This window comes from Dendrobates tinctorius, unplaced genomic scaffold (assembly GCF_039654945.1).
Source record: "Dendrobates tinctorius isolate UK_male_01 unplaced genomic scaffold, ASM3965494v1 ptg000104l, whole genome shotgun sequence".
Classification (NCBI taxonomy): Eukaryota; Metazoa; Chordata; class Amphibia; order Anura; family Dendrobatidae; genus Dendrobates; species Dendrobates tinctorius.
This window is the reverse complement of record NW_027361772.1, coordinates 20,732,822-20,756,515: the sequence shown is the minus strand read 5'-3', so window position 1 is coordinate 20,756,515 and position 23,694 is coordinate 20,732,822. Positions and strand designations below refer to the sequence as shown.

Here is a 23,694-nt window from a genome sequence, read left to right as displayed (position 1 = left end):
CATGGTTGGTCTTGTTACTCTTCAGGACCCTGCCACACTCATAATGATAAACAGGCCTCAGAATAATTTTAGTCTCTGCTCACACTGCTGTTTCTTACCTCCAATGGGAGTTTTGTCACTTTTCACAGACAGTGACACAGTCTCTGACAGAACAGACAGGCCATCGATGGAGGTCAATCGGACACATTTTCACAGCATAAAGTTGTGATGCCTGTGTAAACTTACCATTAGGTGGCATATTGGAGGCGTTGTCCAGGACTCCTACACTGATGGTCCTTGCTTAGGATGGGTCATTAAAGGGGTTTCTCCAAGAATGTAGTAATAATAATAATAATAATAATAATTTTTATTTATATAGCGCCAACATATTCCGCAGCACTTTACAATTAAGCGGGGACATGTACAGACAATAAATTCAATACAAGTTAAGACAATTACATGACCCCATCACGTAAATCAAACTGCAGCATGTGTTAGTCATTTATCCAGACTGGCTGCAGTTGGAATAGATACATCTCCCAAGACCTGTGACTCCACTGACATGAGCTGTATCTTAAGCCTCCAAGAGCCGACTCAAAGTGTGTGACAGAATAAGAAATACATTTCCTGGACTGAATATACATGAAGGATTGAGGCTGGTGAAAAATCATTTCTGTGCAGTCTGCAGTGGAGAATATTTATTTCTTCTGATGTCACAGCCCTTCTCCGTCTTGTAGGTACATCTGCTTATGATACAGCTCCTCTGTCAGTTGAGACACAGATATCAGGAGCTGTTTTTCTTCAGACAAGTGAATAGGAAAATTTGCCATGTAAATTGGGTAATGAAAAACCATTTTATTACATTCTCAGAGAACACCTTTAATATAATATTGGGGGTGGCAGCACCTAGCACTGATCAGGTGTTTGCAGTTTCCACTGTTGGATATCAACAGTGTTCAGAACCGGAGTAGCACAGCTCCTTGTTTTCTGTAGTGGCCATTATCAGGTACTGCAGCTCTGATTACATTCACTTCAACAGGAGCTGATCTGCAGTACTTGGAATAGCCACTACATGGAGCTGTGCTATCTCCACTGTGTACATCTGGCTGCAGCTGGTCAATGAGGGTGCTGGGTTTCGGACAGACCATTGTAAGTAAGCTTCACTAATTGTCTCAGGTAAGAAGCTTTTCAGGATACAGCTCCTATGCAAACCTATGTGTCTACATGGCTACTACAAATAAACCTGTGTAGTTAATTCTGCAGTCATGTGTTACTGTGTTCCATCTACCCGCATCTATTGTCTGAAACTCAAAGAAAAAACACAGTATGATAAACGTGCAAAAATACTCTGTTGTAAAAAATATCTAACAGTAGACAGCAAATGCTAGTAAAAAGATAACAAAAACAGGGTATTTGGTTGATACGTTTTTTGCAAAAAATGTATACTAAGCCACTCCACCAACGTCACGGTATTCCCATCTCGGAGCAGTTCTAACCGATGTATTTAAAACCTGATCATCACATGATCAGGTTTTAAATACATTAGATAGGACTGCTCCGAGATGGGAATACCGTGACGTTGGTGGAGTGGCTTAGTATACATTTTTTGCAAAAAATGTATCAACCAAATACCCTGTTTTTGTTATCTTTTTACTAGCATTTGCTGTCTACTGTTATATATTTTTTACAACAGAGTATTTTTGCACGTTTATCATACTGTGGTTTTTCTTTGTGTTTCAGTCTTTGGGTGGTGTGAACACTGTCCAACCGACCTGTTCACTTTTGTGCATGGCTCATGTGTTTTTAACCTCATCTATTGTCTGTAAGAAAAGGGGCCAGAGGCATAAATCATAGCTGCAATGTAACCGTGGATACACATTGGTCCGCACAGAACCTGTATACGAAAGGGCTACACAGAAATAGTGCTAAATGACAGGAGGAATATGAAGGGTGTTTCTCCGCAGTCTCCCTAGTGTGCATCTGGTCACATTACAGGCACCTCTTGTACCAGCAAAGCCGTGAAAGCTTTCAAGACGAGGTGACAAAGCAGCTGCTGGGAAGCATCGTGATCACCAGGTACAACAACCGGACGTACCGCGTCGATGATATCGACTGGAACAAAAGCCCTAAAGATGTCTTCACCATGTCTGATGGCACAAACATCAGCTTTATAGACTATTACAGGTGAGCTACTGTGTCCGTGACCACGCACGCCAATGACACGACACTGGTCGGATGGGCAATGTGGTCATATGCCCTGAAGTAAAACAGAGGCCGGGCCTGAGGGGGTGAACGCTGCTTGTTTTATTGTTCATTTATCATGTTTTCTGCCTTTTAAAGAATAAAAAAAAAAATTGTATATTCATCAGTGCCAATAATGTGACTTGTGTAATCGGTATTTTCCTCATTAGCCAATAGATGTCCCCACCCTCCATGTTATTCAGTCGCTGCTCTCCATCATCATCTATATATAATGGTGTAGCATGGTGACGGATAGTTTGGCACCGGCCGTGGCACATCAAATGTCACAAGCCCAAGTGGAATGGAAATTATTCTTCCCATATGAATGTCACCATAACTGCGATCAGTGTCCTGTATATGGGGGAAAATGTATTCCTTTCTAACCTGTGACTCCATTAAAATCATAATAACTGAGTAAATTGCAAAACAAAGAAAAAGTGTACATAAAATGAGAAGAAAAAATGGAAAAGATTAACATTGCTTAAATCAGGCAGGACCAGAGTAGAAAAAGACTACCCTTGGTATCGGGTACCATTGTGTGTGTGTGTGTGTGTGTGTGTGTGTGTGTGTGTGTGTGTGTGGAGGGGTAACGTAAATACTTAATGCTGTACACACTCTCCCGGGGTCCAGTAATCTCTTTACCAAGTACTTTTTGTACTTGGGTAATTATGGCCCATGGTCAGAGTGAGGGTGACATATATAAAGCTCAAATGAGGCCTGGATAATAAATGTAAATATTTATCAATTTCATAAATAATGATAAGCTCTTGATGCTTTACACATATTTACCATCACAAGAGCAATCGCTTTCAGGCAAATATTACAATTACAGCCTAAAAAAAAGTTCTTTCCAATATTCCGTAATAAGAAAAGCCCATGTGTTTAAAAAAGAAAAAAAAAAAAAAAACGTCTGGGGCAGACTATAAGAAAAAAGATCCTCCTAAACAATGCAGCATTTGAAAAGGTGAAGTTTTTGGCCCTAAGCCCCCAGTCATTAGAGGGTTAAAGTGAGCAGCGCTGCTGTGTGTGTGTGACGCGTTTCTGCGGCTGCATTGTCCGGTGCGTGATCTCGTTGCGCTCATCATGTTGTGTATTACCCTGCAGTAAGAATTACGGCATCACAGTGAAAGAAATGGACCAGCCGCTCCTAGTTCACAAGCCCAAAGAGAGGAAGGATGATCGTACCAAGGTGACGTCCGTGTGTGTGTGTGCAGCGTGCTGGGGTCATGGCGGACACAGCTATACCTTTATACATTTCTAAATGTCTACATTGCTGGTTCCGTTTCAGGTGTTGTCTATGATCCTCCTCCTTCCAGAACTTTCCTACATGACCGGCATTCCAGACAAAATGAAGAAAGACTTTAAAGCCATGAAGGTAACAAACAGTACAACTTGTGATGCAGAGTGCTGTACTTACCCATAGACGTTCAGTAGGTGGCTCGTCTCTGACAACTCCTTCAGCGTGGAGCCGACTACTGAAACCTTGTTCTTGAGTTGTTCTAGGGGAGAAATGAACAAGTGGCCAAATATTGTGCTCCAGCGTCTAAAGTCACAACTCAACCCACATCCCGACCCCTGGAAAAGGAAAGGGGCAGCCAATATTAACTCTTGAACGTGATTTAGAAAAAAACATCTTCCAAAAGGGTCAGGCTTGCCCCCCAAACATGCTTTTGGCTTGGGCAAGCTGTGGTCCACAGGCATTTGGGTCTGCCTGAATAAGGGACCTCTGCTGCCGGGTTCTGGGGAGTTATCCAGCCCTAAGTCATAAGTATCCAAGTTGGGAATGATGGTAGATGCGGGGTGCAAGGTTCTCTCCCCATGACTTTCCACACCACGGTTCAGCCATTATTTTCTTCTCTGTTTTCAGGACTTGAGCCTGCAGATCCATCTGAGCCCCAAGCAGCACTACATTTCCCTGGGAAAACTAATTAAAAGGATTCAGAACAACGAGGATGCACAAGTTGAGCTACAAAGATGGGCCCTCCAAATCGACTCCGATATCCATTTGGTAGGTTTTTGATTATTGCATTACACTATTACACCATCTTCTGCAAGTATTAACATTTGTATAGGAAAAGCAAAGTATGTATTTCAGCATCACAGGCTTACAGCAAGTTTTTTTGTAATATTTTTCACATTAATTTTTTAAATACCATTTTAAGGGGTCATCCACGTTTGTGGACACTTTTTTTTTTTTTTTAACGTAAATGCATGTATTTGGGGTCTAAAAATCACTTTTGCAATTGGGTTTCATTAAAAACATTGCATAATTTTGTCTCTTTTAGTTTTTCTTTCAAATTCAACTTTGATATTATCTGTGGTCATAAATCATCTGAGAGGAGCTCAGAAAAAGGCAGATAACAGATTTACAAATTCCCCTCCTTCCAGACCATCATAGTGAGCTTACTGATGGATTCTTAATTAGCTCATTATGCAGCCAGCAATAGGTGCAACACAGAAGCTATAGAAGGCAAATGATACAATTTTTTTTTTTTTAATTGAAACCTATTTATTTTTTTAGCCTGAAATACACTTATATTCAAGTAAAAACAAAAATGCACTTCAAAGGGAGATTAAGGAATTATTGGCCATGCGTTCCCTCTTGGTATAGAGAATACTCTTAGCAGAGATTTTCAATGTTAACCAAGAGGTCTGGTTTACCAAATCCCTTTTTACTGTTTTGTGTAGACGTCTGGAAGGATCCTACCAATGGAGAAGATTAACCTAAGGAGTAACTCGTTCTCACCAGGTGAAGACCTGAATTGGACCAGAGAAGTGACTCGAGAGCCGTCCATTTCAGCTGTGAGTGTGCCTATTTTTTGGTAGGATGACTTGAGGCATTGTATTTGTGGCGTGGTTCTGTTGTTCCCCGGCTTTTCTGAGAAAAAAACACACATTATATATGCGCGTGTGTGTGTATGTGTGTGTATATATATATATATATATATATATATATTTTACACACAGGGTGGTCCAAAAGTAGGTGGACAGAAAATATTTAGGTGCTCAAACTGTTTTCCATCACAATTTGCACAGCTTTGAAGTCTGCCTCTTACGCTTCGACAAACATTTTTGCACAAGTCTCTTTGGGTATTATTTTCTTGAAATGCATCTCTTATGTAATTTTTCAAATCACTGACACTTTTTGGTTTTCGACTATAAACTTTGTCCTTGAGTACTCCCCAAAAGAAAAAATCCATTGGGGTCAAGTCTGGTGAACGTGCCGGCCAATCCATTTATTAGGAACTGTTTCATCAAGATACTCGCGAACTACTCTGGAATAATGTGGAGGGGCCCCATCTTGTTGGAAATAAAGGTCATTTGAATTAGGCTGTTGCTGTAACTGGGGAAGAATTTTGAGATACTTATCTCCTGTGACGGTTCCATAAAAAAAAGGTACAAAAACACCAAAACTTGAAATACCACCCCAAACATTAACACCAGGTTCATTTAGTTGTTGCTCTAATGTTAAATGCATGTTCTCTTTATACCAGTAAATACAATTATGTCTGTTAACTAGATGGTGGGCCGATTCTAACGCATCGGGTATTCTAGAATATGGCCAATTCGCATGACTATTACTATTTCTTATCCAAAATGAAGCGAACCACAATTATATTAAAACCATGTAACTTTATTAAAATAAAGACATTTAAAATTGGCTACATATTCATTGTCTCCTGATAACATAGCAGTTTATTAAATCACCATCCAAAACAAATATTAATATTCCTATTAATAATTAATAAAGTTACATGTTTTTAATATAATTGTAGTTTGCTTCATTTTGGAGAAGGAGTAATATTCTTTTTTTGTCCGCAAGTGTGGATTTTTACTATTGATGCAGCATCAATAGTAAAAGATAGAATGTAAAAAAAGAATAAAAAAAAAAATAAAAGAAGGTTATTCTCACCTTCCGACGGCCCCTGACTGTTTCCTTTCTCTCCACACGCCCGGCATCTTCCGTTCCCAGTAATGCTTAGCGCGAAGGACCGGAGATGATGTCAGTCTCGCGAGAGCGCGACGTCATCCGCAGTCTTTCGCGCAAAGCAATACTGGGAACGGAAGATGCCGGGCGCGTGGAGATAAAGGAAACAGTCCGGGGGCCGTCAGAAGGTGAGAATAACTTTTTTTTTTTTTTTTACAGGTTTATGGTACCCAGGGTCCGGAGGAGTCTCCTCTCCTCCGGGTTCTGGGTACCGGCTGGCGCCGGTCATCTCCCAGCTGCATCGCCACTGGCATCAGTGCGGCCGGAGATGACCCGTGGCAACCCTCGGGAGATCAGCGGCTAGCGCCACTGATCTCCTGACGGTAGCGGTGGCGTACGTCCTTCAAATTCAGGACTGCGCCTGCACACTGCGCTTGTCGCTGATTGGCCGCGGGATTTCCGTTACAGACAGACAGAATTATACGATTATATAGTAGATATGGCCAGATAATTTGAAAGAAGCTTCATCACTCCACATAATGTTATCTAAAATTACTGGATTTTCTTCAATTTCGTTAAGCATAATCTCACTAAACTGCAGCCGCCTGTCTGGATCATCCTCCAATAAACCATGAATTAGATGTGGACGATAAGCTTTCCACCCAGTAGATTTCAGGATGCGCATGATGGAAGCTCGTGAAATTCCCAATTCTAAAGAGACTCTTCTGGTGGACTTTTTTGGACTCTGAACAAATGTTTCAGCAACAAGTTGTCTATTTTCTGTACAGGCTGTTTTGGGTCGACCAGTTTTTGGAGCATTAAGGATTGAGCCAGTGGCATCGAATTTGTCACAAAGGCGGTAAATGGTTTATCTCTTTGGGGCTTGAGTACCAAATGTTTCAACCCAATGTGCTCTAACTGTTTCAGCATTTTGAGATTTCCAATACTCTTTTAAAATCCATTTCCTTTGATCTGTATTTAAATTATTTGCCATTATGGGTTATCTGAATTATCTGAAAAGAAAACAGATTTGGGGGAGTTTTATCTGTGAAAACTGGATCTGTGAAACTGACTCAGTTGCCCTTAGCATCCAATCAGATTCCACCTTTCATTTTCCAAAGAGTCTGAAATGAAAAGAATGAAAAGTGGAATCGGATTAGTTGCTAAGGGCAACTGAGTCACTTTCACTTTACACTATGTTTGATAAATCTCCCCCTTCATAACCCTGTTACACATACTGTCCACCTACTTTTGGACCACCCTGTGTGTGGTATGTGTATGTATATATAAATATGTGTATATACAGTGTATGTGTATATATGTGTGTTTGTATATATAAATATACTAGCTGAAGAGCCCGGCGCTGCCCGGGCATAGTAACTAACTGTGGATAGTTATAACAAATTATAATTATCCTCCATCCCATAGTCCCGTGCCCATATACCCATCATACATATCCTCCATCCCATTGTCCCATGCCCATATACCCATCATACATATCCACGATCCCATAGTCGAGTGCCCATATACCCATCACACATCCTTCATCCCATAGTTCCATGCCCATATACCCATCATACATATCCACAATCCCATAGGCCCGTGCCCATATACCCATCATACATATCCTCCATCCCATAGTCAAGTGCCCATATACCCATCACACATCCTCCATCCCATAGTCCCATGCCCATATACCCATCACACATCCTCCATCCCATAGTCCCATGCCCATATACCCATCACACATCCTTCATCTCATAGTCCCATGCCCATATACTCATCATACATATCCTCCATCCCATAGTCCCATGCCCATATACCCATCATACATATCCGCCATCCCATAGTCCCGTGCCCATATACCCGTTATACATATCCTCCATCCCATAGTCCAGTGCCCATATACCCGTCATACATATCCTCCACCCCATAATCCAGTGCCCATATACCCATCACACATCCTCCATCCCATAGTCAACCATTATGACATCATAATGAGCGGCGGGGCTTGCAACCTATGATGGCCCTTGCCCATATACCCATCACACATCCTCCATCCCATAGTCCCATGCCCATATACCCATCACACATCCTCCATCCCATAGTCCCATGCCCATATACCCATCACACATCCTTCATCTCATAGTCCCATGCCCATATACTCATCATACATATCCTCCATCCCATAGTCCCGTGCCCATATACCCATCATACATATCCGCCATCCCATAGTCCCGTGCCCATATACCCGTCATACATATCCTCCATCCCATAGTCCAGTGCCCATATACCGATCACACATCCTCCATCCCATAGTCCCGTGCCCATATACCCGTCATACATATCCTCCACCCCATAATCCAGTGCCCATATACCCATCACACATCCTCCATCCCATAGTCAACCATTATGACATCATAATGAGCGGCGGGGCTTGCAACCTATGATGACAACAGCGTCGCCATGGCAACCATTATGACATCATAATGAGGGGCGGGGCTTGATACACACACAGTTTTTCCACATTGTGTAGATAGGGGCAAAATTGTTTGGTGAATTGGAACGCGCGGGGTTAAAATTTCGCCTCGCAACATAGCCTAGGACGCTCTCGGGGTCCAGACGTGTGACTGTGCCAAATTTTGTGGCTGTAGCTGCGACGGTGTGGATGCCAATCCCGGACAAATGCAGGTCACATTCTGTACTGATATAATATACAGATGAAATATGCTGAACTTGCAAAACATCCAAGCCATAAGTTTGTGTCCAACCTGTACCCCAATAACACTGCTCACCATATAGTCACAAAGACCCCACTAATAGGATCCGGCAATGCAGCAACAATCCTGTCATGTAGACTGAGCTATAAAGATAAACATACCAAACTTGCATGGCTATGTGTATTCTTATCCGCAGGTAAATGGGGTAAGGGCGGGAATAGAAAAACAAGCAGCACCACTTATATCGCTGCCCATGGAACTTCCTCAGGGTCTTCAAATTTTATGAAACATTTACCTAATAATAAAACATTTTTGTACTCATCACAAGGTTTTGTTTTTACCACCTGAACTTAAATTAAAGGGATTGTCCAGTGTAGGTAAGTTATCGCTTATCCTCTGGATGGTGCAGTATGCACACTGCTCTATTGCAACAGGGGTAAAAGTTACCCATTCTGCAGCGCATTTTCGTTGAGGTCAAACCTCACAGTCCGTAAGCTATCACCTATCTATTGGATAATTGATTTTCAATGGACAATAAAAAATAAAGGGATCCTTTCCTGTCCCCAAACGCTATTAACCTGGACATATGGGGCTAATCTGCTGGTTAATGGCGTTCTAAACTCTTGTGTCCGCCACACCAAAAGCCCTGCTATCGGGAGTAAATGATCTTTCCTTCTTCTGAAGGCTCCAACTTTCAGTCATAGAGGTGCAGCTTCAGTCACCTCTCAGTATACAGTGAGCGGCAGCTGTATTTGTGCCCACTGTCAGTCAGTGCCTGCTCTGATCCAGAAGCGGTCCCTGCACCGCCCCACAGCTGTTTGACCCCAAAATGCTATGATCGCTGTGATGGTGTGATAGGCTATGTGGATATCATTTTGTGTATATTTCTGTTTCACTTATTTTCATAGTGTTTTTCTTGTATGTCTATAGCCTGACTGTATCTGTCTCTTAATGACCCCCTGTAGTTCTTTAATCCCCAAGACTCCTTTGTTCTCCTCTGGGAGGCCTGGAAACCGCCCCAACCTGTTTGACTACCCCTGGACACAAGGAAGGCGGTGGGGAGAACAGGAGCTGGTCAAGTCAGCTCCTGTGTGGAGTGGATCATGTATAGACTGCACTTCAGAGAGAAGGACCCATTTTATCTTCTGGTGCTAAAGTTTTGGAATCTCGTCTCCCTGGACATTTTATCCTGTTACTGGACTACATTCTTGTTCTGAACTATTGTATCCTCAGTGTGGTGGATTGTTTATGGACCTTCTAATTTTGCCTGTAATAAAGGTCTTGGGATAGTTCACCCTTCCCTCGCTCGGTTGATTGTATGGTATCGGAGAAGGACCCCGTGACAACTGGTGGCAGCAGTGGGATCAACAGAGCGTATCCAATGGAGAACCACCCACAGAGTGAGTACAGAAATTGGACTGTATCCAGTTTACAGGAGAGAGCCAGAGACCTGGGCCTGAACTACCAGGGACTTACTAAAGAGGCCTTTTTCGATCTACTGGTGGGCGCTAGCCCGGCCACCTCCTCCCAGATGTCTGAAGGACGAGCACTGGAGACAGGGATCCCCATCCAGAAAAGCCAGTGGTTGATGTGGTACGAAGAAGAGATGGCGGTTCTGGGCCCCGGCGTCTCTCAGGAGTACAAGGAGGAGGCTGCCCGCCGGGCACAGCGGAGACAGGAAGCAATAGAGCTTGAAAGAGGGAGTAACGCAATGTGGAGTGTAACCCCAACGATCCGGGAGCCTGTACGGATCACCCGGACAGAGTTTAAGCCATTTGATGAGGCTTCCGGAGATGTGGAGGGGTTCTTCAAAGACTTTGAGCAGCAGTGTGCTGTGATGGAGGTGCCCCACTGTAGCTGGATGTGTTTGTTAGTGGGGCTCCTGAACGGAAGCATGGCGGAGGCTTACAGAACCCTGACGCAACGACCAGGCAACTCATTGTCCCTCAGAAGTACAGGGCACAGCTACTTCAACTGGCCCATGACATCCCCCTGGCTGGGCATCAAGGGAGAAAAAGGACTGAAAAGAGACTCACCCAAAGTTTTTACTGGCCTGGCATCTCGCAGTCGGTAGCCCATTATTGCCGCACCTGCGATGTGTGCCAGCGAATGCGGCATCCAGGAGCTCGACATAAGGTACCCCTGCAATCCCTGCCCATAATTGAGGAACCATTTCAACGTGTAGCTGTCGACATCATAGGTCCTCTGGCCCACCCCAGCCGGTCGGGAAAAAAATATATCCTGACCGTGGTGGGCTATGCCACTAGGTAGCCTGAAGCTGTGGCCCTGTCCAGTATTACAGCAGTAAAGGTAGACGAGGCCCTTGTTACCATCGTTACCCGGGTAGGGTTTCCTAGTGAAATATTATCGGATCAAGGCACTCAGTTCATGTCAGATCTGGTCCAGTCACTATGGCATACCTGTGGTGTTCGAGCCATTCGCACCACCCCTTACCACCCGCAGACGAACGGACTATGTGAATGCTTTAATGGAACCCTAAAAAATATGCTGAGGGCTTTTGTTGACGTTGAAAAAGACTGGGAAACATACCTGCCACATCTCCTCTTCGCCTATTGGGAGGTTCCCCAAGAGTCCACAGGGTTCTCTCCCTTCGAACTAGTGTTTAGCCGGAAGGTCCGTGGGCCTCTCACTCTTCTGAAAGAACATTTGGAGGAAGACATCTCAGATACCGGAATGCCCATCGTTCCCTATGTTCTAGAGCTCTGAGACCGTCTTGCCCAGCTATAGCTACCTTCGCTAAAGAACATCAGCGAATGGCCCAGTCCAGACAAAAAACCTGGTATGACCGTAATGCCAGGACCCGGGAATTTATGGAAGGACAGCAAGTGCTCATGATTACTGCTTCCCCTGCCAACAAGCTTCAAGCAGTGTGGGAAGGCCCTTATCAGGTTGTCAAGAAAATTAATGACACTAACTATGTTGTTGCCCTGGACTCTAGTGGTCGACGACAGAAAACCGTCCACATTAACATGCTGAAAGACTACCACGACCAATCTCTGCCTGTTCTAGCTGTCTGCCACCCCCCTTAGTGATACCGCCGACGACGAGTATCTCCCCGATCTCCTCCAGGTTGCCCAAGCGGGAGGATCACTGGAACAAGTGCCCCTGGGCTCCCATTTATCGGATATACAAAAGGACGATATTGTCACCGTACTAAGGCCGAGGGCTGCTGCTTTCTCCTCAAAGCCGGGGAAGACTACTCTCACCAGCCACCATGTGGAAACCCCCGGACAACGCCCCATCCAGCAGGCTGCCTACCGGGTTCCAGCGGCTATTCAAGGCATGATAAAGAACGAACTGGAGGAGATGAAACGACTGGGAGTTATTCAGCCATCTTACAGTTCTTGGGCCTCTCCTGTCGTCCTGGTCCCCAAGGATGGTACCACACAATTCTGCGTTGATTACAGACGATTAAATGATGCCACCAAGAGTGATGCTTATCCCATGACCAGGATTGATGATCTATTGGATCGTCTGGCCAGTGCCCAATTTGTGACCACGTTAGACTTGAGCAAGGGGTACTGGTAGATACCCCTAACGGAGGACACTCGGGAGCGCTCGGCCTTCATTACCCCATTTGGGCTTTTTGAGTTCCTGGGAATGCCCTTTGGGATGAAAACAGCCCCCGCTACGTTCCAAAGACTGGTAGATTGACTGTTACAACAATGTCAGGACTTTGCCTGTGCTTACTTAGACGACATTTCCGTTTTTAGCACAACCTGGGAGGAACATCTTAAACACTTGGGCATAGTGCTAGACTGTATCCTTACTGCAGGACTGACCATTCGCCCTCATAAGTGCCAAATAGGGATGGCTGAGGTGCAGTACCTCAGGCATATAGTAGGGGGTGGGACCCTAAGGCCTGAGCCTGCCAAGGTGGAAGCCATTAGCAACTGGTGTAGACCTCAGACTAAAAAGCAGGTACTTGCATTTTTAGGAACTGCTGGTTACTATCGCAAATTTGTTTCTAACTTCAGCACCTTGGCCAAGCCCCTAACCGACCTGACCAGCAAGAACATGCCTAGGAATGTGACGTGGACGACTGCATGCGAGGATGCCTTTTCAGCGTTAAAGACTGCCCTCGTCACTGCTCCTGTCTTGGCTGCCCTGGATTATAAGTGCAGGTTCCTCGTGCAGACAGATGTATCCACCCTTGGGATTGGGGCAGTACTTAGCCAAGTGAACGCCGCCGGAGAAGAACATCCAGTTGCTTTTGCCAGTCGGGAACTACTGGATCGGGAAGTTGCCTATGCCACTATTGAAAAGGAGTGCCTTGCCATGGTATGGGCGCTTAAAAAATTGCTGCCATACTTGTATGGCAGAGACTTTACAATTGTTACAGACCAAAACCCCTCACATGGCTGAACCGCGTATCAGGGGACAATGGAAGATTGCTGCGGTGAAGCTTGTCCTTACAACCCTACAGCTTCTCCATCCAATACAAGCGGGGAAGCCAACACCAGAATGCTGATGGTCTGTCTCGACAAGAAGAACCATAGGCTCCCCAGGCCGACCTACCCCTGCCACTGTACAAGGAACTATAAATGGTTGAGCAATGTGGACTAAAGTGAGCAGGCGAGAGGTCTGTGTAGACCTCATAGCGTGCTCACTTATTATGGGGGGGGGGAGGTTGTGATGGTGTGATAGGCTATGTGGATATCATTTTGTGTATATTTCTATTTCACTTATTTTCATAGTGTTTTTCTTGTATGTCTATAGCCTGACTATCTGTCTCTTGATGACCCCCTTTTAGTTCTTTAATCCCCAAGGCTCCTTTGTTCTCCTCTGGGAGGCCTGTAAACCGCCCCAACCTGTTTGACTACCCCTGGACACAAGGAAGGGGGTGGGGAGAACATGAGCTGGTCAAGTCAGTTCCTGTGTGGAGTGGATCGTGTAAAGACTGCACTTCAGAGAGAAGGACCCATTTTATCTTCTGGTGCTAGAGTTTTGGAATCTCGTCTCCCTGGACATTTTATCCTGTTACTGGACTACATTCTTGTTCTGGACTATTGTATCCTCAGTGTTGTGGATTGTTTATGGACCTTCTAATTTTGCCTGTAATAAAGGTCTTGGGATTGTTCACCATTCCCTCGCTCTGTTGATTGTGTGGTATCGGAGAAGGACCCCGTGACAATCGCTATTGATCGCAACATTTGGAGGTCTAGGAAAGGCCTTCGAATTGGCCCATCCGTGATGTCATCACAAGGGCCTGATGGTCGTCATGATGACCTCCGGGTCTAAACTATGCTAGGAGCATGGTCTAAGAGGCTTCTGTCAGTGCAGCACTGACCGGTATAATGTATTGCAGTTCTGGTTTATTGCAGTGCATTATACTAGCGATCAGAGTAATGAAGTTCAAGTCCCATAAAGGGTCTAGGTAAGAAAATAAAATAAAAGAATTGTAAAAATGTTAATGTAAATAAAAATTTGAGGGGGGTCTATTTTCCCCCAAAAAAGGGGTTATTTGGGGGGGTTTCCACTATTTAGGCACATCAAGGGCTCCGCAAACGCGAAATGGGGTCTGCATTGCAGACAATTTTGCCCTACAAAAGTTGCTCCTTCCCTTCAAGCCTTGCTGTGCGCCCAAACAGTAGTTTTCCCTCACATGTTGGGCATTGGCCTACTCAGGAGAAATTGCAAGATCCATTTTCTCCTGCTGCCCTTGTGAAAATGCAAAATTTGGGGCTAAAAGAACATTTTTGTGGGAAAAAGTAAAATTTTCACTTTTTTCTTCCACATTGCTTTAGCACATGAAGAGTTAATAAAGTTCTTGAGGGGTGCAGTTTTTAAAATTGTGTCACTTTTGGGTATCTTCTGTCATGCAGGTCCCTCAAAGTCACTTCATATGTGATGTGGTCCTTACAAAATTGATTTTTGTAAATTTTGTTACAAAAATGAGAAAATCGCTGGTCAACTTTTCACCCTTCTAACTTCCTAACAAAAAAAATTGTGTTTAAAAAAAAAAAAAATTGTGCTGATGTAAAGTAGACATGTGTGAAATGTTATTTATTAACTATATTGTATGACATCTCTATCTAGTTTAAGGACATAAAAATGAAATTGTGAAATTCTCGCCAAATTTCCGATTTTTCATGAGTCATATCGAACAAATTTTACCGCTATCATGAAGTACAATATGTCACAAGAAAACAATCTGTGGGATCCACTGAAGCATTTAACCCCTTCCCGACCAATGACTCCTACGTAGGCGTCATGAAAAGCTGTGCCAATACGTCCAGTAACGCCTACGTAGGCGTCATGGTATAAATTGCGTTCACAACATATCGCTCTGATTGGCTGTTTCACTTTCAGCAGCCAATCAGAGCAATATGTTGTGAACTTTTTTTGATGTGACTTCTGAGTCAGGGCTCCCTCTGGTGGTTGTTGCGGGTAGTGGAGCTGGCCATGTTGACAGAAGTCTATCACCTGAAGACGATGATTGGAAGTCAGGGGTTACAGACTGGGAGGATTTAAGTGAGCAAGCGTCCTTCAGTTGCTGCTGGTGATTTGGTTCCTTCCTGTGCATTGTGAAGTCTGCTTTTTCCCCTCCTTGGTCTTTCATCATTCAGATAAGTTATTTGTTTGCTGGAATCTTTTGCATTTGATATAGTTTTTGCCTTTCTCTGCTTTGCTGTGTGGGTTCAGCATTATTCCCTGCTGGGATTTATGCTGGACCCCGCTCATATGTCACAGCTTATGTCATTCTGTTCAGTATTGCTAATCCCCTGTTATATTAGTAGCTTTTGCTTTGCTTCCAGTTCACACCAGAATGCTGATCTAGTGGGGGAGAGGTCGTGTGGCCTCAGTGTTTTTGTATATCAGACGTGTTGGATTTTTTTTTAGGGTTTTTGCGTGATTGCAGACAGTATTTTTTCTGTCCTATCTAGAAAGTTTGGGCCCCATTGTTTGCTCACTTCATTTTCTGCCTGCGTTTGTGCCTCATCTTGTCTCACCGATAATATATGTTTGTGGGCTATTTATTCCTTTGGGGTTCTACTCTGGGGCAGTTAGCTTTCCCCTGTCTTGCTTTTGGCTTAGTTAACTCTTTGACTGTGCCGAGGCGTCTAGGGCATCGTAGGCACGATCCACGGCTAATGCTAGTTGTGTTGTTAGGTTTAGGGGTCTGCAATCTGCTAAGTTACCAACCTTTCTGGTTTCCTGGTTGCTTAGCTAATTCCCCGATAATCCTCCTCGGTGACCGAATCATAACAGCGATAGTAATATTTAACCTGCTCCCCCCGCCTTACGATCACCCCCCCCACCCGGTACCCTCCAAGTCCCGCTGTCCCTCTGCCATGGATCATCGGCGCCGCCATCTTCCAAAATGGCAGGATAGATCCTATCACAGTGATCAAAATAAAAAATATAGTATCCCCCCTATCACCCCCATAGGTAGGGACAAATAATAAAATAAAATATTTTTATTTCTCTGTTAGGGTTAGAATTAGGGTTAGAATTAAGGTTGGAGTTAGGGTTAGGGTTGGGATTAGGGTTAGGGGTGTGTTGGGGTTAGGGGTGTGTTGGGGGTGTGTTGGGGTTAGGGTTGTAGTTAGAAATGAAGGGTTTCCACTGTTTAGGCACATCAAGGGGTCTCCAAACGCGACATGGTGCCACCATTGATTCCAGACAATTTTGCGTTCAAAAAGTCAAACGGTGCTCCCTCCCTTCCAAGACCCAACGTGTGCCCAAACAGTGGTTTACCCCAACATATGGGGTATCAGCGTACTCAGGAAAAATTGCACAACCACTTTGGGGGTCTAACTTCTCCTGTTACCCTTGGGAAAATAAATAATTGGGGGCTAAAATATTATTTTTATGGGGAAAAAAAAATGATTTTTTATTTTCACGGCTCTGCGTTAAAAACTGCTGTGAAGCACTTTGGGGTTCAAAGTGCTCACCACACACCTAGATAAGTTCCATGAGGGGCCTAGTTTCCAAAATGGGGTCACTTGTGGGGGTTTTCTACTGTTTAGGCACATCAGGGCCCCTTCAAACGTAACATGATGCCCGCAGACCATTCCATCAAAGTCTGCATTTCAAAACGTCACTACTTCCCTTCCAAGCCCCAACGTGTGCCCAAACAGTGGTTCCCCCCCACATATGGGGTACCGGCGTACTCAGGACAAACTGGACAACAACTTTTGGGGTCCAGTTTCTCCTTTTACCCTTGTGAAAATAAAAAAATTGCGGGCTAAAAAATCATTTTTTGAGGAAAAAAATGATTTTTTATTTTCACGGCTCTACGTTATAGACTTCTGTGAAGCAGTTGAGGGTTCAAAGTGCTCACCATACATCTAGATAAGTTCCTTGGGGGGTCTAGTTTCCAAAATGGGGTCACTGGTGGGGGTGCTCCAATGTTTAGGCACACAGGGGCTCTCCATACACGGCATGGCGTCCGCTAACGATTGGAGCTAATTTTCCATTCAAAAAGTCAAATAGCACTCCTTCCCTTCCGAGCCCTGCCGTGCGCCCAAACAGTGGTTTATGACTACATATGAGGTATCAGTGTACTCAGGAGAAATTGCCCAACAAATTTTAGGATCCATTTTATCCTGTTGCCCATGTGAAAATGAAAAAATTGATGCTAAAAGAAAATATTTGTTGGAAAAATTAAAATGTCCATTTTTTCCTTCCACGTTGCTTTAGTTCCTGGGAAGCACCTGAAGAGTTAATTATCATCTTGAATATAGTTTTGAGTAGCTTGAAGGGGGCAGTTTTTAGAATGGTGTCACTTTTGGGTGTTTTCTGCCATATAGACCCCTCAAAGTGACTTCAAATGTGAGGTGGTCCCTAAAAAAAAATGGTTTTGTAAATTTTGTTGTAAAAATAAGAAATCGCTGGTCAACTTTTAACCCTTATAACTTCCTAACAAAAAAAAATTTTGTTTCCAAAATTGTGCTGATGTAATGTAGACATGTGGGAAATGTTATTTATTAACTATTTTGTGTCACATGCCTCTCTGATTTAACAGAATAAAAATTAAAAATTTGAAAATTGCGAAAGTTTCAAAATTTTCACCAAATTTCCGATTTTTTTCCACAAATAAGCGCTAAAATTGACCTAAATTTACCACTAACATGAAGCCCAATATGTCATGGAAAAAAAAAACAATCTCAGAATCGCTAGGATGCGTTGAAGCGTTCCTGAGTTATTACCTCATAAAGGGACACTGGTCAGAATTGCTAAAAATGGCCAGGTCATTAAGGTCAAAATAGGCTTGGTCATGAAGGGGTTAATTTGACTTTTTATGAAAGATTTGTTGGGGTTTTTCCTGGTCTTCTCTTTTTCCTCAAGCACTGCCACAGAGTATGATGGGATATAATTATATTTATGACAGGACTTGTAAGTACGATTTACAAGACACATTGCTGGGACTTTGATTGTCCTAAATGTAGCACAACAGTTTACCTTGTGAAAAGTTCAGCCGTACGCTGGTTTCACATTCGCGCTTTTTAAGCGCACGCACGGCCGGGGGTAGCTCCGCCCCCGATCCGGCTCTCTGCCCGGCGTGCCCGCCCCTTCCTTGTAGCGCCGCCTCCTAGCGGACAGCGGCGCCTGCGATCGGCGCACCCTATCTTTAGCATAGGGTGCGCCGATCGTGCGCAGGCCGTGCGCTAGTTGCGCTTTGACCTGCGCTGCGCACTTTTGACGGTGCGCCGTGCGCGCCAAAATCCGAAAAGTTTGATTTTGGCGCGCACGGCGCACCGTCAAAAGTGCGCAGCGCAGGTCAAAGCGCAACTAGCGCACGGCCTGCGCACGATCGGCGCACCCTATGCTAAAGATAGGGTGCGCCGATCGCAGGCGCCGCTGTCCGCTAGGAGGCGGCGCTACAAGGAAGGGGCGGGCACGCCGGGCAGAGAGCCGGATCTGGGGCGGAGCTACCCCCGGCCGTGCGCGCGCTGAAAATGCGCTAGTGTGAAACCGGCCTTACTGTGACCAAAGATTGGTCATAGGGAGACTGGACGTGTAATGTGATCAGGAGGGTTGTATGTGAGGTTTGTCCTTCGGCCTCGCCCATACTCTCCGCCTGTCTTATGTCCTACCGTTCATCTACTGCACATGGCATAAACACAGGATTATGGCTGACTGTGAAAATATCGTATCCTGTGATAGGTATGCAGAAATTATATTCTACATTAAATAAGTGTTCCCGACAATATACATTTATTCATATTAAAGGTAGCCACTTTCCGTATTTGTTTTTTGCTCTCTTAATTTTTTTATTTTTCTGTTAATATAGCCATATGAGAGCTTGTTCTTTGCGGGACGAGCTATACTTTTGAACGACATCGTAGATTTTGCCATATAGTGTACTGAAAAATGGGAAAAAAAATTTCAAGTGCATTCATATAGCAAAAAAAAAAATGCAATTTCACAATTGTTTTTGCATTTTTTTTTTAATTTTATTTGCCATGTTCATTATACAGAAAAAACAAAGACTGAAACATAATGATTAAATACCTTGCAGTAAATAAATAGCCAAGTGCATGAAAATATTATACCGTACTTAGTTAACATGTTTTGTGCTCAGAAAAATGCGAACTTGCGAAGACCATCCCACCTCTCCACGGTGACCGTAATTGGAATTGTCCTAACTCTAATATTAAAAACCTTACCGTTCGTAATGTTACATGCTTGTAGATAAGGGCTGAGAAGGACTGGGCCCAACAAGTGGACACAGACATGAGAGACCACATCAATAATGCCCAGCTCAAAGGACAGGCGGCCACACCTTTATATGCACACAATGCAAACAGACAGAAGAAAAACCAGAGGTTAAACTGGGATATAAACTAGTGTGCATGTTAACTAAGTACTATATGTTATTTGGGCTTTTGGTTTTTCTCCTTCCCCCATGACAGCACTGTAGAAGGGAGGATCGGGCTGCTACTGGCTACTGAAGCGTCTGGTCCGGAACTTCTGGGGCAGAACCTCCTGTTCTTTGGGGGGGGGACGAGATTGCAGCCAGAGCGATCCAGTAACCAGGGTGAAAGGGGCATGGCCAGTCAGTGTGTAAAATGGGTTGCACGGCAACTGAAGCGGTGTTCCTGCCAGAACGCCGATGAGGTGTAGACCGCAACCGCTAGGTAGCGACAGGCCGCGGCGTGAAGAGAAAGGGCGGCATAGTGAGGGACTCACTGAAATCAGCGGGTGCGCAGGGGAGCATGCGATCGACGGAGCATCGCAGTATGAACGTCCTGGTGTCGGATGATATCCAGAGAGGGGCACGCGGGGTAAAGCATTGCAGTGCAACCCTTCAGGTCACTGCGGCTGCTCAAGGAGACCCGCGCCAAGAGGAATCTTGTGGAGAGCTCTACTCTATTACTCCACAAATATATGAACTAGGGGCTCAGTGGGCAAAACCGGAGACTGCCCGCTGCCAACAGAAGGATTGTGTGCTAGGCAAGGACGCCAGCAGACATTACACCGAACACCGCCGACATTCTGCTACCCAATGGGGCCTTCAGAGAGTGACAGGCTGCAGAGTCACGATACGTGAAACCTTTAACAAGAGACTGTTTAGTTAACAGACTTTTATTTAGTTTTACCCTGTGTACTCTGTTTACCCTGCTTTCTCCCTGTGAGTTTTAAATATAGTTGATACTTGCTCTGCAGCATTTGTATTACTATATCCCAGTACCTGCTTATTACATTTGGCGTAGTCAGCAGGATTCAGCCCGGGGATACAGATGCTGCAGACCAGTCCACTATGGGTACCCCCAGGTCCAGTTTGCCATTGGGGCAATGCTCAGTAATCTCCCGAAGTTCACGTGAGATAACATGATGTTATGGGACTGGACTGAATGGGTCAGGAGCATTCTGCAAATGCACCCCATGGCCCCTGCGTTACAGGCAGAGATAGCGTAATGGCACTAGACGGAAAGGCTCGGTGTTCTGTGGTGTTCCGCCCTTCACATGAGCGGGATACTTTGAAAAAGAGGTCCAGGTTTTGAGGAGATGCATGGAGAGTTGCGCATGCGTTTATTTGGTTGTGTCCAGCGAGAAGGGGAGATGGTGACGCAATATATCAACGTGTTGCAGGAGGTATATGCGCACATTACAAAAAGGGAAGATGTGGGAATCATGGGAGTGGGGCCTCCTGATAGGATTTTGAGGGATCAGTTTGTGTCGGGTCTTAGGGATGCACCGTTGAAGCAGGCATTGTGGGAACGCTTGCTCGCTAGCCCACGTATGACCTTCATAGAGGTGGGTGCAGAGGCGCGCGTAAGAGAGCAAGAGCAGGGGGTGACTGCCTTGGCAGGAATGGTCCGTAGCTATGAAGTACCTACTCCACCTGCAGCAGAGCGGGAGTGGGCCCAAGAGATGCAGAGAGAATGGACCCGTCTCAGGAGAGACCCTCTTCCGGCTCAAGAGCCACCGAGGGAAGATTACACAATCCAAGACAGAAATGATACACGATCTTGCCTTTCTACCAGGCCTCCTCAGGGAGTGAAACCTCTTGGTGCTTAAGGGGGCCGATGTTTTTCTGTTGTGGAAAGACGGGACATTACACTCGTTGCTGTGCGAGCTGGAGACTGCCACAACCGAGACAGCCGTTAAACTAGTAGGCTCGTTGGCTGAGGTATGCTGCCCAGAGCCAGGACGACGTAAGAAGGGGGAAGGAAGTCACGAAAATATAGTTTCTGCAAGCCATACAGTCTGGGCCAAAGTGAATTGGCGAGCTGTTCACTGCTTGATCGACACCGGGTCCCAAGTGACTACTCTGCCGGAAGTCTACTTCAGACGACACTTTCTGGAGGTCTGGAGGCCTGGGTGGGGACAAGTAATAAAACTAACAGCGGCCAATCAGTTGCCCATTCCGGTCACAGGAGTGGTCTGGATGTAGGTTAAAGTATGCGGCAAGGGGGTTGTGTTGGTCACAGGAGATGCCGGTCGTGGACCCATAATGACTCTGGAGATGAACGTGCTGAAGGAGATGGGACAACTACTGATTAGAGCGCTGCAGGAACCTTTCTTTAACCAATGGAGGCCACGAAACCCCCAGCAAAAGGTGTTTAAAGAAGCTAATCCAAGCAGCCCAAGCCCAGGAAACGTCGAAAGACGAAAGAGTATTGGGGAAGGTGATGGTGTCAGCGGCTGCAAAGATTACCAACTGGCCAGACAGTGCTCACGTTGCCAGTGCAAGCTTGTACTCCTCTGGAGGGAGTGGATGTGCAGTTTGAGCCAGGAGCGATGAACCAAATACCCCCTGGATTGCTCATCGCTCGAACACTAGCCACAGTTCAAGACGGCAGCGTTGTATTGCGGTGTGTCAACCTGGGGACCAAAACTATCGCCCATTTACCCAAGAGAGAGATGGCCCAAATCTTGGGCATGCCGGAGAAGCTAATGCCACCCGAAGTAGTACAACTGGCTGCTGTGCGAGGGGATCCCTGGACTCTAGCAGTTATAGCCACACCGGAGTCTTTGCCAGGCAGCCAGAAGGAGATCGTAGAATTTGAGTGTATGTGGGCAGAATTGATGGGACTATCACCTCAACAAGTGCAGCAAGTAGAGGATGTACTGGAGCGCTATCAGGAAGTTTTTGCCTGCCATGAAGATGACTTTGGTGCGGCATTCCCTGTCGGAATTTCATGAGCGACGGTCTGAGTGCAACCAATCAGGGAGAGAGATCGCCAATTACCCCCCCAGATGTACAAGGAGGTAAAGGAGATGTTTGCTCATATGCTTCAAAGTGGAGTAATATGAGTTAAATCAGAGTCCGTGGGTGGATCCCATTGTGCTAGTCCGAAAAAAAGACTGGATTCTGCGGTTCTGTCGATTATAGGCGGCTGGACGCCTGCAGTGTGGGAGAACTCTTATCCGTTACCCCGAATTGAGGAGTGCCTCTCTGCCCTGGGATGAGTAAAGTATTTTTCCACCCTTGATCTGGCCAGCGAGTACTGACAGGTGCCAATGGCAGAACATGACAGGCCGAAGACAGCATTTGTGCTGCCCATGGGATTGTTCGAGTTCAGTTGCATGCCCTTTGGTCTAACGCACCAGGGACGTTACAGCGCTTAATGGAGCGATGTTTGGGAGACTTGAATTTTGAGGCTACCTATGACATCATCAAGTAGGCGCCCACCTTTAAGGAGCAACTACAGCGGCTAGAACAAGTGTTGAGCCGGTTACAAAATCATGGCCTAAAGGTGAAGCCACAGAAATGTCATCTTTTCCTTAAGCAAATTGAGTATTTGGGGCATTTTGTGTTGAGTGAAGGAGTAAGACCTGCACGAGAGAAAGTGGCGGCGGTGCAAGAATCGCCCAACTCCTAAGACGGTGAAAGATGTACGGGCTTTCCTAGGGCTTACTGACTACAACCGGCGATTTGTGAAAAACTTCACCTGTATAGCGAACCCATTGCTGGAACTGCTGAAGGGAGTGTCAGCCGACTCGAAGAACCGGACCATCCAGTGGGGAGACCGGGAAGAGAAAGCCTTTCTAGCCTTGAAAATGGCCCTTACCAAGGCTCCCATACTTGATTACGCTGATTTTTCTCAGCCATTCATCCTTCACACTGACGGGAGCCTACATGGCCTAGGAACAGTCCTGTCGCAGGTACAAGGAGGGAAAGAACGGGTAATAGCCTTTGCGAGCTGGTCCCTGCATGATTCAGAGCGAAAGCCGGACAATTATAGCCCTTTCAAATTGAAGCTGCTGGCTCTGATATGGGCCATGACTGAGAAGTTAGCGGTGTACATATCTGGATCAGAGGTTCTGGTGAGGACGGACAACAGCCCCTTAGCCCACCTTGACAATGCAAATCTAGGGGCCCTGGAGCAACGATGGATGGCCCGCATG

At 45.3% G+C, this 23,694-nt stretch overlaps 1 protein-coding gene across 4 annotated transcripts in view; it reads left to right on the top strand.

The window, feature by feature from the left end:
* The window catches only part of PIWIL2 (piwi like RNA-mediated gene silencing 2), a 164,730-nt gene that overhangs the window by 100,408 nt on the left and 40,628 nt on the right, over nucleotides 1-23,694 (top strand). For all 4 annotated transcript variants that reach the window (XM_073588930.1, XM_073588926.1, XM_073588928.1 and 1 more), the window contains 5 exons: nucleotides 1,975-2,163; nucleotides 3,325-3,409; nucleotides 3,509-3,595; nucleotides 4,088-4,228; nucleotides 4,909-5,022. In XM_073588930.1, the coding sequence (XP_073445031.1) occupies nucleotides 1,975-2,163; nucleotides 3,325-3,409; nucleotides 3,509-3,595; nucleotides 4,088-4,228; nucleotides 4,909-5,022 (616 nt within the window). The remainder of the gene's footprint in view (nucleotides 1-1,974; nucleotides 2,164-3,324; nucleotides 3,410-3,508; nucleotides 3,596-4,087; nucleotides 4,229-4,908; nucleotides 5,023-23,694) is intronic.